Source organism: Sorex fumeus, unplaced genomic scaffold (genome assembly GCF_029834395.1).
Source record: "Sorex fumeus unplaced genomic scaffold, SorFum_2.1 ptg000051l, whole genome shotgun sequence".
NCBI lineage: Eukaryota > Metazoa > Chordata > Mammalia > Eulipotyphla > Soricidae > Sorex > Sorex fumeus.
The window spans coordinates 14,541,359-14,555,224 of record NW_026606108.1 but is presented as its reverse complement, the minus strand read 5'-3'; the positions used below and the strand labels follow the sequence as shown (position 1 = coordinate 14,555,224).

General features: G+C 41.5%; 1 protein-coding gene across 2 annotated transcripts in view; it reads right to left on the bottom strand.

Annotated features, from left to right (window-relative positions):
• PPP2R2B (protein phosphatase 2 regulatory subunit Bbeta) overlaps positions 1-7,186 on the bottom strand; it is a 487,952-nt gene extending 480,766 nt beyond the window's left edge. The window contains exon 1 of one of the 2 annotated variants that reach the window (XM_056124486.1): positions 6,882-7,186. In XM_056124486.1, the coding sequence (XP_055980461.1) occupies positions 6,882-6,955 (74 nt within the window). In that variant the 5' untranslated portion in view covers positions 6,956-7,186. The remainder of the gene's footprint in view (positions 1-6,881) is intronic. The other variant, XM_056124487.1, reaches the window with a different exon arrangement.
• Between the last annotated feature and the right edge of the window lie 6,680 nt (positions 7,187-13,866).

Below are 13,866 nucleotides of genomic sequence, written 5' to 3'. Positions count from 1 at the left end.
AGCCCAGGACCTCAGTATTAATAGTTAAGAAAAAGAAGGAAGGAGGAATAGAAAAAGGAGGAGGAAGATGAGGAAGAGGAGTATCCACTATACTATTGTTTCAGTCCCTAAAACAAATCTTTTGTTTTTGTGACTCTACAATCAATTACATAACCATTTAGTATTTGTTAAGCCACCCACAGTTAAAGAAATTAGGGGTTAAGCCACTCTTTTAAGGCAGTTTCTTAAGAGAGGGGCAGAAAAAATGGGTGAGCATTGAAGAGGGATAGAGAATTATGAAGTAGTAATGATATACAGCATGCTGTGGGCAGCCACAAACAATCTGTAAAAAGAAGCTACTTGATGATAAGGGAGAGCACATGTAAAAGTGAGGGACTGAGGAGGTGTCTGGGGTGGGAATCTAGCTCACAAGTGGAGGGCTGGCTGAGAACAGGGACAGTACATCTATTATACATAAAAATGTAGAATTTGAAGCATAAAATAACTGGAAAAATCTGAAACATAAAGCAACATTAAAAATGAGATGTGTGTACCTTCATCCTTATACTGACCCTTTAAAGTGATATAACATTTCCATGATTGAGAATCATGATGTTCATTTGGAAGGACTTTAAATGCAGGGTGTGTATGTGAAGACAAAAAGAGCAGTCAGCACAAGCTGGGGGGCGGAAGCACATTTGACGTGGGCCTGAAGAGTGGGTTGATGCTAAATTCACGCAAGGGGCTGAGAAGATCATTCTAAAAACCATGAGAAATTAAATTCCATAACAGCACAAAATGTAGTGATGCATTCTTCTTTAGCAAGCACCTTAGAACCAGGTGGTGTGGTTTCGAATCCTAGTCCTGCACCTAGGACCTGTGTGATTTAGGATACATTGCTTAACTTCTCTGTGCCTTGTTTTTTCATATATGAAATGAGAATAACAGTTCCTACCTCGTAGGATTATTGTGAGGACAATACATTCATTCATGCCTACAGTGATATATACACGCAACGGAATTGTGAATGTATAGTAAGCATTGATTGCTTTACCTATTCATGTTGTTATTTATGACACAGTTTAGAAAGATGTGTATTTTTTAGTGTGTGTGTGTGTGTGTGTGTGTGTGTGTGTGTGTAAACTTCTAGCAAGTCTGTTTTGGGTTGCCATTGGAAAATACTCTTCAAAAAGTTTTCTCTTCTTAAAGAAACATTGTTAACATTAGACAAGTACATATACAATCCCATCCAATCCTTCATATAAGAAACTATTGATGAGGAACTAGAGAGTTAGTAAGCAGGCAGGGCACTTGCCTTACAAAAAGCTAAACTGGGTTTAATCCCTGGCACCACCTATGGTTTCCCAAGCTGCATCAGGAATGATTCCTGAGTGCAGAGTCAGGACTAAACCCTGAGCATTTCTGAGCCCCCCCAAAACCAAATAACCAAGAAAGCAAATAAAAAGGAATTTATTAAGTATCTGCTCAGTTCTGTGCTAACTGGGATGCAAACATTGAGGGCAAATATGGCTGCCCCCTATGCCCACACTATTCTGGCCCATGCTGAGACAGACACATGCTAGACTGTTTCAATCCTATCTGAAGGCTGAAATACCCAGAAGCAAATGAACAATATGATGGTGAAAAGTGAACAATATGATGGTGAAAAGCATTGGTTTGTGTTTCTGGTGGTCTCCACTAGAGTACTGGCCTGCCACTTTACTAACTGTGGCCTGGGCAAGTTTGGGGTGTTTCTCATCAATGATATGGAGCTAAAAGAATTGCCTATGAGAAACAAAAAATTATTACGTCTGCACAGTTCCCAGCACACAGCCAGGGATCCACAGGACTTGTGAGCTGGTGCTGCCTCTCGTTCTTGGTCCTTTTCCCAGTATGACTATGGTTTGTGAGATTCATAACAACTCCAACAGTGAACTTCGTGAGGAAGTCTTCCTAGAAAGACTTGATTATTTCTATTAATTTATTTGGTTTGGGGCTACATTTGACTATGCTAACTCTGTGCTCAGGGATCACTCCTGGTGAAGCACAGGGGATCACATACAATGCTGGATTGCATGCAAAGCAAGTGCCTTAATCTTTATAATATCTCTCCAACCTGAGTTTCAAAGAATGAAGAGAGGTTTGCAGCAGAAAAGCCAGACAAACACAACTTAGGAAAAGAAATTGGCATGTGTGTACACATTATCCTTGTTCCTTCAGGAAAATAAAGTGGCTGTCTGTGTACAAATGCTAGATAACTCAGAAAGGAAAAAAATGACTCTCAAGGGTCAGGTGCCAAACTCAGCTCACAAGAAAATATCAAGCAAGGTTTCTGCTTTACTCCCTTTCCAAACCCCGCGGGTCCCTCCTTTCTCTCTGTTTTGTCTGTAATGGGGAAGAGCTGTGATTGGGATTTTTTCCCCCTCTAATACTAAAACTATTTTGCTGAAAGAATCCTTCTCTATGACAGGGTTGGTGCTAAGTCTCTTAATGAGGTCCACAGAGAAGGCAAAGACAGTCCAATTTTCTTCTCAAAAGTCCCTCTATGTATCAGAATTATTTAGTTTCCTATCTTCCTGTTGTAACTTCTTATTTCAAGTTAAAGTAGTACATGGCAATGAAATAAATCTTCATAAGTATTGCTTCAGAAAGCTCCCGAGTCACAATGGGCAGAGCAGTGTGCCTTTAAGTATAACTTAAAGTCTTTCACATTCTGTAGTGCTTTTACCTTTGCTTTGTCCTAGTGCATTTATCTATGCCACAGTCTTGGTATTTGTCATAGATTCATTCAATCATCACTTGTCAAGGGTCTATTCCATGCTTGCTATTGTTCCAGTGTGAAGGGGTACATTAGGGAATGGAATTACATGTGAGGCCATAAAGATTTTGGTCTAGCAGGAAGGCAGATATTAGCTAAGCAGTTGTGTTAGTTTATTCCTCATGACTAGCATAGAGCCCTGAAATAAAGAAACCCAGTTCAGCTGTGATCAGCTGAGTGTCAGGGGTGGCGCCTCCATTTGAGTTTAGAGAGAAACATTCCAAAGGTTGATTCCAGCAAGAGAGAACACTGATGAACCAAAGATAGTCTGTTTGACTAAGACCAGGAAGAGGAATGAGTTTGCGCTCAGACAAGTGAATTACTCAGGAATTAGAATGGGCAGACCCTAATAGGCTCTGGGAAGCCTTTGAAGTCTTAAATGGCGGTGTATTTGTGTTTGGATGGTAACATGAGCATTTTAAAAAATTACTTTAAAGGCTGCAGAGACAGTTCAACAGGTAGAGAGTTTGTCTTGCATGCAGGCAACCCAGGCTAGAATCCTGGGCCCCATATGATCTTACGGTCACTGACAGGAGTGATCCCTGAGTACTGCTGGACATGAACTCAAAGTTACTACTACTACTACTACTACTACTACTACTACTACTACTACTACTGCTAAATTTCAATGTAATGTGAAAAAAATCTCTAATGGATGAAGAAGCAGACATGGAAGCTAGAGTAAGAGAGGGAAGAGAAAATGACTCACTGTCAGTGGACTATGTATTATTAACTTACTTTATTGGTAAATTATGTGTGACTACACATATAATTATAAATTAGATAATACCTTGGACTTAATAAGTACAATACAAATGAAGGTTGGTGATGATGGTGGTAATGGTGAAAATTACCTTATAGATGACATTCTGAATGCATTTCTTGTCAATCATCCTATAGATAATCATGACCATGTTTTACTTCTCTGAGTTTCAAGTTTCAGGTTACTGAAACTCAGAGAAGTAAAATATTGATTGGTCAACCAGTTGGCTGGAGCACAGCATGTAGGGCGTCTGCCTTGTGCATGACCGACAGACCAAGCCGCGTTCGCTTCCTTTACCCCCCTCAGAGAGCCCAGCAAGCTACCGAGAGTATCTCTCCCGCACGGCAAAGACTGGCAAGCTGCCCGTGATGTATTTGATATGTCAAACACAGTAACAATAAGTCTCACAATGAAGACGTTAACTGGGCCCGCTCGAGCAAATCATTGAACAACGGGAGGACAGTGCAGTGACAGTGCAACCAGCTGGCATGTGGCAGAGCCTGTGATCTTCCTCTGTTGTGAAGGCAATGTTAAGATAAATTTGTGAGAATGACACAAGTCTTTCTTGCCCTATGCAGCCCAGGCATTGTTTAAAATATTCTAGAATTTCTTAAAGGGAGCCTTTGTGTCATTTTATTTATTATTATTATTATTATTATTACTTTTTTGGGGTCACACCCGAAGATGCACAGAGGTTACTCCTGACTCTGCACTCAGGAATCACCCCTGATGGTGCTCAGGGGACCATATGGGATGCTGGGAATCAAACCTGGGTTGACCACATGCAAGGCAAATGCCCTATCCGCTGTGCTATTGCTCCAGCCCCATGTCATTTTATTTTTTAAAAGGATATACACAAGTTGGGCTGGAGCAATAGCACAGCGGGTAGGGCATTTGCCTTGCTCATGGCCGACATGACTGACCCGAGTTCAATTCCTCTACCCCTCTCGGAGAGCCCGGAAAGCTAGCAAGCCTGGCAAGCTACCAGTGACGTATTGGACATGCCAAACACAGTAACAAGTCTCACAATGTTACTGGGCCCACTTGAGCAAATCAATGAACAACGGCAGGACAATGACAATGACAGTGATACACAAGTTGTTTATTCTCATTTTTAAAATTAAATTTTAAAGTTCACACCCATCATGCAACAATGAAAAATATAAGAGGAAAGCATAAATGCAGGTTCATTTTGATATATGGGTTTTCTTACACAAACTCTAAGTGTAACTAGTTACTAATGACACATGATGGCAACTCTTCCTTTTCAAGACAATGTAGTAAATACAGCAAACTTGGATAATAGGGGGAACTGTGATTCAGAAGCAGACCTTACTTATCATGTAATAACTTTTATGAATAACTTTAATTACTACATGAATTCCCAACATCCTTAAAATAATGGAATGGATCTTTGTTCATTTAATGGATAAAACTGGACATAGAGCAATTCAGCAAGATCCTATGTACTCAATACCTAAACCTTTCCCACCATGCCTCTCTGATTCTTCCTTGATGTTAATGTTTGACAGATGCCAGAATTCTAGCTCCTTGACTTTGTTTGACTTACAATAAACTAAAAGATGTTCTCCCCATCCTAACACCAAAGTCTGTTGTGAGTCAACTAATAAGAGTCTGTTTTGACATGAACAAACCGAAACTTCCATTTTGAGGAAATACTAAGTTTTATTTAAAAAATAGTTGGAGAAGATTCTTGCTACGTGATGTTTTGTCTACACAAGGTGTTTTTATTAATAAAGAGAACAGTAATCGAATAGGCCAAGTGCTTGACATCTCAAACTCTAAACTTGAGGGAGAAAGTGGCAGACCCATCAGGAATTGAAAAAACATCTGTACAGCTTTTTAGATGGCTTCAGTCTTTTGTATCTGGGAAGTCCTCTAGAAGTGTCTACTTATGGCAATCCTGGTCCTCTGTAATATATATGGATATGTATATATAGTTAAGTATATAGTTATAGTTAAGTATATGTTAATATATATGTTAAGTTTCCACATAAGAGATGTTAACATATAGTTATGTATATGCTAGTATATATGTTAAGTTTCTACATAAGAGATGAGATATTATCATTGGGCCATCCTATTTACCTACCCATAACATTTTCAGAGAAATTTTCCAATTGAAAAAAATTAAGAAAAGATCAATTCCAATGAAAAATAATTTCTTATTCTCAGTTAAGGATGATTCCAAACATCACTTTTCCAGGAGGTATGAATAAAATCACCTGAAACTCATCTGATGCCATGTATAATAATGCTGCTCTCATTTTCTATGTACCGCCCCAACTGCCGGCTCTGAGGTTGAGAAAGTGGTGGTTTTCTGGACCAGGCTTCTCACCTGCTCCATTCCAGAAGAGTGTGGCTGGACTTAAGGTGGGGCACAGCTTCTCACCCTGCTGAGCCCTCTTCAATCAAGGGCTGCTTTCAGGACAACCATTAAGGCAGAAAATCAGTCTGCCAATTGCTTTCTTGAAATTTCTCTTTTACAGTGATCAAAAGAAAGAAACAAATTACACATAATAAGTAAATGCACAGGCAGCTAGTGACTAAACCTCTGCAGTGCTTGAAAGGTGAATGTTTACATTGTGTGCACACACGCACACAACACACACACAGAGGCACACACACACAGGCACACACACATACCCTTCTATTTAGATAGTGGCAGAGAAGGGAACCCAAAAGACCAGGAAGTGGAGTCTGTTTATACAAGGCTCAACACACCCCGACTTTACAGCATTAACTTAGGATCCCCGCTAACCACACATCCAGCAAGTGCTTAAGTCAATTGACTTCTCTTGCTCTGCAACCCAAGTACACAGACTTGGAGCAGTCCAAAGCAGCAACTGACACTCCCCAGTCAGGAAGTAAGCAAATTCTATTTTGCTAATTGTGTTCTTGGGCAGGCACCAAGTTAATAAACAATCAGTGACAAAACAGCTTGGATAAATGTATGGGCAGCACCTATGGAACATTTCCCTCCCCTAACATTAGTTCCAATGACTTGTTTGCATGTGAAGTAAAACAGGTGACACAGGCAAAATATTTCGGATTTTTCCCCCTAAGCAGCCATACAACAGCTTTAAGATCCCCTTTGCAATATAATCCTGCTTTTCAGAAAATTCTGCCCTTCCCTCTACAAGACAGACAGATTTCCACAGCAGATCTAAGTCTCTCGGATATAAGCTTTTGCCAGGAATGACAGTCATCCAGTAGCTACAGAACGCAGAGACTGTGGGAAGACATCTACCAACCCACTTCTTCCCACCCACCCAGACACTCTCCCTCTCTGGTCTGTACCTTCCGTGTGGCAGCTGGAAGAGAGGATGGTATTCGGAGGTCTGAAGATGTAAGGCAGGTAACGAGAGAAGCATTTCATCTTCCAGAAAAAATACAACATAAAAATCTAAAATCAAAACCAGTCTCCTGAATCCATAAGGATTCTCTCGGCCTTCAAAGCTAGCTACATTACCAATATGTTTATGTAGGTTCTCTCCCAGATCTGCAAAGCTGGGAAGCCTGAGGAATAACTGGAGATGGGTCCCATTTTGCCATCAGCGCCAGGAAGCACTGCCTTACATTTCTGCATGCAGCTCAAACTCAGAAGCCCCGAGCCAGCCGGGATATAGCCTCTTCATTGGCTGCAGCTCCTTCGAGCAGGATTTGCTGAGTAAGTCAGTCCTGCCTGTAAACACACGCTGAATGCCCTGCCTGAAACCTCTACCTTTTCCCGTGTGGTCAGTTTCTCCTTTAGCAATAGAAATCCAGCAGGATAGAGCAGCAGTGAGGATAAGTGACCATCTCTTATTTAGCTGAAAGATCAGATGAAACAAAGACAGCATAGTGTTCTGCCCTGGAGAGAGATGGCTGTTAAAAGGAGCCACCCGCAATGCCATGAGTCTCAGGAATATTAAAGTACAGTGTAATGAAATGGGTCTCTGTCCTGGCTTCATCTAGATTTGGTTCTTTTTTTTTCCTAATACGAAAGCCCAAACAATAGCACCATTTATCATTTAGGTGAAGCCACAAGCTGGGCTGAGTAGTCGGTGACAGAGGGCTAATACAGACAGATTCTGTGCTTCACTATGGCTTTTTTCCCCTGCCAGAACTAAGATCAAGGAAACTACTGAGTTGTGAGCTATTTGCTGTACAAATTTAAAGCCACAACACAAGAACAGAGTTTCAGCCCAAAGGGATCGACCTTTTCCCTAACCAGGGATCCTGATGGGATAGGAAAATATGGAAATGGAAAATGTGGAATAAAAGTAAGTTAATTCAAGGATGATGCAACTTGGCAAAAAAAATCTCAGATTTTGGATGAGGTGGGGGAGAGAAGGGGTGGGAGGCACAGATAGGATAGGAGCAGGGACTGGGGCAGGGAATGGGACAGAAAGGTTGACTGGGAACAGCTTCTTTTGTTTTGACCCGTGAAATAATGACTTTGGCGATCTTATCACTATGGCATCAGCTTGGGATTTTTAAGTTCTGTTAAAGACAGTATTGTATATGATGAAGAGAAAGAGCAGAGGCCCATTGTGCTACATATAGGGACACAAGGAAATGAATCAAATGATCTGTAAAAGAAAATCAATACTTCCTTAGTGGTAATTTTAAAAGTAAGATTTAATATAGACATGTGCCATAAAATACAATAGAATCATTTTTACGCTTATATGGGCTCTTCTTTTAATGAATTTAGCACTGGAGAAGTGTGTTGGTTTGACCAATAGAGCAAAGACTCAGAGCTGTTATTATCATGTTTATTCTATCCTATAATTAACTTGACCAAGAGGGCTCAAATGATCCCTCTTGGTCTTCTGAACCATTGACCAGTATGAGGAACAGGTACTTAGAATGGATAGTTAGTTCCTTGATAATCACATAACCATTGTTTCCTCAGACCCAGAAACCTGCCAAGGATGGATCATTCCAAGTAGTGACCTGTTTAAACCTGGATGGTTTGTACGTGCAGTCAGTATTATCTAGAAGTATCCCCCTAAGATACTTCACACCTCTGATAAGCAATGAGGCAGACAGGAAAGAATGTGGGCTTCTAACCCAAGTTTGAACCATGGTACATTCATTCGCCAACTGGGTAGATATAAATAAATATATTATACCTTAGTTTATACATCTGTAAAAGGGAGAAAGATTTTTCTTGAGTTTTTAATGAAATGAGACAACACACACACACACACAACATCTGGCACACTACAGGCACTTGATAAGCTGTCACTCCCCAGCTCACACTGCAGTTCCTGGCCCTCCCAAAGCTACTGTGGCTCTACACCAAGCCCACAGCTGTCCAGCTGTGCCTGGGATTAAGCAGCTGGTCTGCAGATAGATAGCCAGGGTCTGAGCTTGCCTTGAATAGTGGCTTACATTGTGATATTGGACAACTTAGTTAGCATGTCTAAGTCTCATTACCTATCTGAGAATAAGAAGATATTGTGAGGGCGAACGGAATGCTGCTTCTAAATCATTCGGCACAGTGCCAAGCACAATATAAGCACTTCAGATGTCTGATTTCCTTTGTGGCAGCAATGGCAACCCTCAATCAGAGTTCTTAACTTGTCTTGACAGTGCAACATTTGATGATAAGCAACTGTGATGGGGGTGATATCAATGTCTGAAGGAGATGATACCAAGTGTCTCATTCATTTTTGTATCTTCAGCACCTCATCCCAGGCCCGCTATAAATTTGAAACTCAGAAAATATTAACTTGGAGCTAGAGAGATAGTACAGGGGCTAAGGTACCTGCATTGCACATAGTCTATCCTGGTTTGTTCCCACTCAGCATATGGTCCCCCAGCACTATAAGAGGATATATTTACTAAGTGCCTACTAGTAACTCAGTAACTATTTAGTAAATGCCTACTGTTTATCTGAAATTTAACTATGCAAAGTTGAAACATGCTTACTCATGGAGTCCCTCATATCTTTGAATAAGCTTTCAAGAAATATTTAACATTTTCCCCTTGTGTTATGAAGAAGCTCCACAAAAAAGTATAAGATATCTATGAGCGTTTTGTTCCAATCTTTTATTTATTCCCTTACACAGCTAATATTGTGTTGCTTTTAACATTTGTTGTTGTTCTTTGTTTTGGGATTTTTGTTTGGGGGTCATATCTGGTGGTGCTCAGGGCTCACACCTGGCTCTGTGCTCAGAGATCATGATGATGCTGTCCATAATTAACTTGAAAGAATTAAATACACACACACGCATACACCCCCCCACACACATACACACCTGCACTGTCTCCATGAGAAACAAAAGAGCAGTGAGGCCAGTGCCCAGTTGCAAATGGGTCACTTCAAACCAGTTAGTATCTCTTGATCTCAGGTGAAAACAACTTTTCTGATCCAAATTTAAAATGACTGATTTTGGACCAGGCCTCTGTTTCCTTTCAATGCCTATCCCACAGGCAGACTGGCAGGGGAAAGAAAAAAAGAATCTGATGTTTCCTTGCACAAATGATTCTGGTATTTGGGAGGTTTTGTAGTTTTTATGTTTTTGATTTTTTTAAGCCACACCCAGCGGTGCTCAGGATATGCTCTTATCTCTGTCATCAGTGATCACTCCTGACATTTAGGGATAGAACTTGGGTCTGCCATATGCTAAGCGAGTGCCTTTTGTTCTAGACTATCTCTCCATCCCCTTGGACAAGTAATTCTGATACAAGTGATTTGTGCCTGTCCCGTTTGAAATGTTTCAGTGAGATTTCATATCTCCTCACCCTCTGTGATTCTCTCAACAACCTCTTTTTACAGAAGAGGAAACAGATTGAGAGATAACAATAACAATTTATCTACAGACAAAAAACCACCCATCTCCACCCCTCCCCTATATCAGTGTTTTTATACTAGGATCACTTGGTGAGTTTGTGAAGAATGCACCATCCATAGACCTCAAACCACTGGAGGTAAATGAGGAAAGAACAGGCTAAACAATCCACATGGTTTCTACTTTAATTTAGGAGTCTGGTATTAGATTTATTTAATTTAGGAGTAGCAATGTAGCACTGTCTTCCCATTGTTCATCGATTCACTCATGCAGTCACCAGTAACGTCTCCATCGTGAGACTTATTGTTACTGTTTTTGGCATATTGAATACACCACAGTACCTTGCCGGGCTCTGCCGTGTGGACAGAATGTTCTTGGTAGCTTGCAGGACTTTCCTTGTACGTGACCGACCCAGGTTTGATTCCTCCGTCCCTCTCGGAGATTCCGACAAGCTACGGAGAGTATCCCACGCCCACATGGCAGAGCCTGGTAAGCACCCCGTGGTGTATTCGATATGCCGAAAACAGCAACAACAAGTCTCACAATGGAGACACTACTGGTGCCTGCTCAATGGGAGGACAGTGCTACAGTGCTAATGACTTTCACAAGTCAAGTTCTCACATCAGATGAGAAAACAAAATAATGAATTGGGGGCTTCTTGAGTTCTGCAGCATAGAGCAGGCTGCTCTCAACTTTCATTTCAGTAGCCTCCTGGGAGTTCAAAACCTGAGAGGTCAGACTTGAGTCTTCAGAGTCTCTGCTGCAAGCAAACTTGGGGCTAAGAGACATGGGATCCCCCAACAGTTTTTCCTCTGCTACTACTCCTGCTGTCTTCTCTCACTGAATCCTAGTTCTGAGGGCTAAAAATCACTGATAATTCTGTTTTAGCACTACTTTCTTTTTTCTTTTTTTTTTTTAAATTTTTCTTAGTGAATCACTGTTGAGTACAGTTACAGACTTCCGTGCTTGCGTTTCAGACATACAATGATCGAGTACCCATTCCTCTACCAGTGCCCATTCTCCACCAACAATGATCCAAATATCCCTCCCACGCCCCCGTCCCCTCCCCCCACTACTCCACCTCTGTGGCAGGGCATTCCATTTTGTTCTCTTTTTCCTTTGGTTGTTCTAGTTTGCCTTGAGTGGCTATTGTGTTCGATCTATAGTCTACATTCAGCTCGCATCTCCCAACTTGAGCTGGTCCTCCAAATACCCTTTACTTGATGTTCGCTTCTCTATCTAAGCTGCCTTTCCCCCCAGCATGTGAGGCCGGCTTCCAGGCCGTGGAGTAAACCTCCTGGTCCTTATCTCTACTATTCTTGGGTGTTAGTCTCCCATTCTGTTACTTTATATTCCACAGATGAGTGCAATATTTTAATGTTTCCCTCTCTTTCTGACTCATTTCACTTAACATGATACTTTCCATGTTGATCCATTTATATGCAAATTTCATGACTTCATGTTTTCTAAAGCTGAATAGTATTCCATTGTGCAGATGTACCTAAGTTTCTTTAACCAGTCATTCGTTCTTGGGCACTCGGTTTTTGTCCAGATTTTGGCTATTGTAAACAGTGTTTTAGCACTACTTTCTTAGGGCTGGAGCGATAGCACAGTGGTAGGGCGTTCGCCTTACAAGCGGCCAACGTGGCCGACCCGAGTTCGATTCCTCCGCCCCTCTCGGAGAGCCCGGCAAGCTACCGAGAGTATTCGATATGCCAAACACAGTAACAACAAAGTCTCCAATGGAGACGTTACTGGGCCCGCTCGAGCAAATCGACGATCAACGGGAGGGCCTTTACCTTACCTTACCTTTTCTTAGGGAGAAGTTACATCATATTAGTTCTTCATTTTGCAAAGAAAAAAATTTCAAGATAGGGAAATTAGTATATCTCAGATAAGTTAGGATAAACCTGCTCAGGTTTTCACTCTCAAGTCATAGCAAAACAAACTCTTATTCATTCTTCAAAACTGAAATAAGATGTTACATATTCAGAGAGTGGTTACTTAACGTCTCAGACCAGGTAAAATGTATGGCAGTATCTATAGGCCTACTATAGATTCAGAAATACATACCCTTTCAATACATTCATTTGTTATTGAGCATCTATATCAAGCATTAAATTATGCTGGGATTGGGGTGATACAAAAGAAATCAACAGTATATAAAACAATCCCTGCTCTCTTCTTCAAGTACAGCTATTCTTCCTAAAATTCACATCTGAGTGAAAGTTAAATGAGGGCACTCATTACAGCACAGCAGGAGGTCCTTAAATAATGTCATTTTGCTATAATGTGTCTAGCTTGGACCATGGTCTCTGGCTCTTTCATTTTTTTTGTAGGAGTACTGCTATTTATTCAGCCACTGATTAGCTGATTGAATTGGGCATAAACTCCACCTTAATTTTTTAAATTTTTTTATTTTTATATTTATTTATTGAATCACTGTGGGAAAATTTACTAAACTTTCAGGTTTAAGTCTCAGTCATACAATGATCATACACCTTTCCCTTCACCAGTACTCATTTTTCACCACCAAGAACCCCAGTATACCCCCCTCCCACCCTTCCAAATGCCTGTGAGGCAGATAATTTCTACTTAACTCTTCTCTACATTGATTGCATTCATTATTTAGACAAGAGATGCACCATTATTGTTTAGAATTTCCCCCCCAAACAATCAGAATTGCTGAAAAGGCATTGTGAAATATTTTGTTTTCTATAGCTGGTTATGAGAATCATATAATGTCACGCAGCCACGATTTTGGATTTCTGCAAAGCGCCATATAATTATGAGATTGGTTTCTGTGTGTCTGATATTATGGCCGTGCCGGAGAGCCGCTTATGTGGTGTTAACTCGTGACCTTGGTAGGGAGTGAAGGACATGCCGGTACTGCCCTCCTTCCCATGAGACTGCAGTTGCCCCTTCACCACCGGCTCATACCTGGCTTTTCTATAAGCTCTGAGGTGATGGCCATCTTGTTGCAAGGGGGGAAAAAGGCAGAAGGGAGCAACACCCTTTCGCTCCTGGGGAGGCATGGTGCTGTAGTTTAACGCATGGTCCATTCACTTTTCTGCCGCAAACTTCTGGGCTCTGGATTAAGTCCTTTTGCCTCTGGAGCCATGGTTGTGCCAAAAAGCCACTTGTGGGGGGAAACTCGTGACCTCGGTAGGGCGTGAAGGACGAGCCAGTACCGCCCCCCTTCCCATGAGACTGCAGTTGCCCCATCATCGCTGGCTCATACCTGGCTTTCTAATAAGCTCTGAGCTGGCGGCCACCTTGTATGCAGTCCAGATGCATTTCTGCCAAAAGCCGCTGGGTTTCAAGATTTGTTTCTGAGTCTCTGGTATCATGGCTATTAATCAGCTTGATCAGGAGCCAGAGAGGCCATTTGTAGGTGGCGACTCGGGGTCTTGTTGGGATGGGTGGGCTCCACCCTCATGTGGTGAGGCCCCACGTGTCTCATCACTGCAGCCCAAACCTGACTGTCCAGTGGCCTCTGG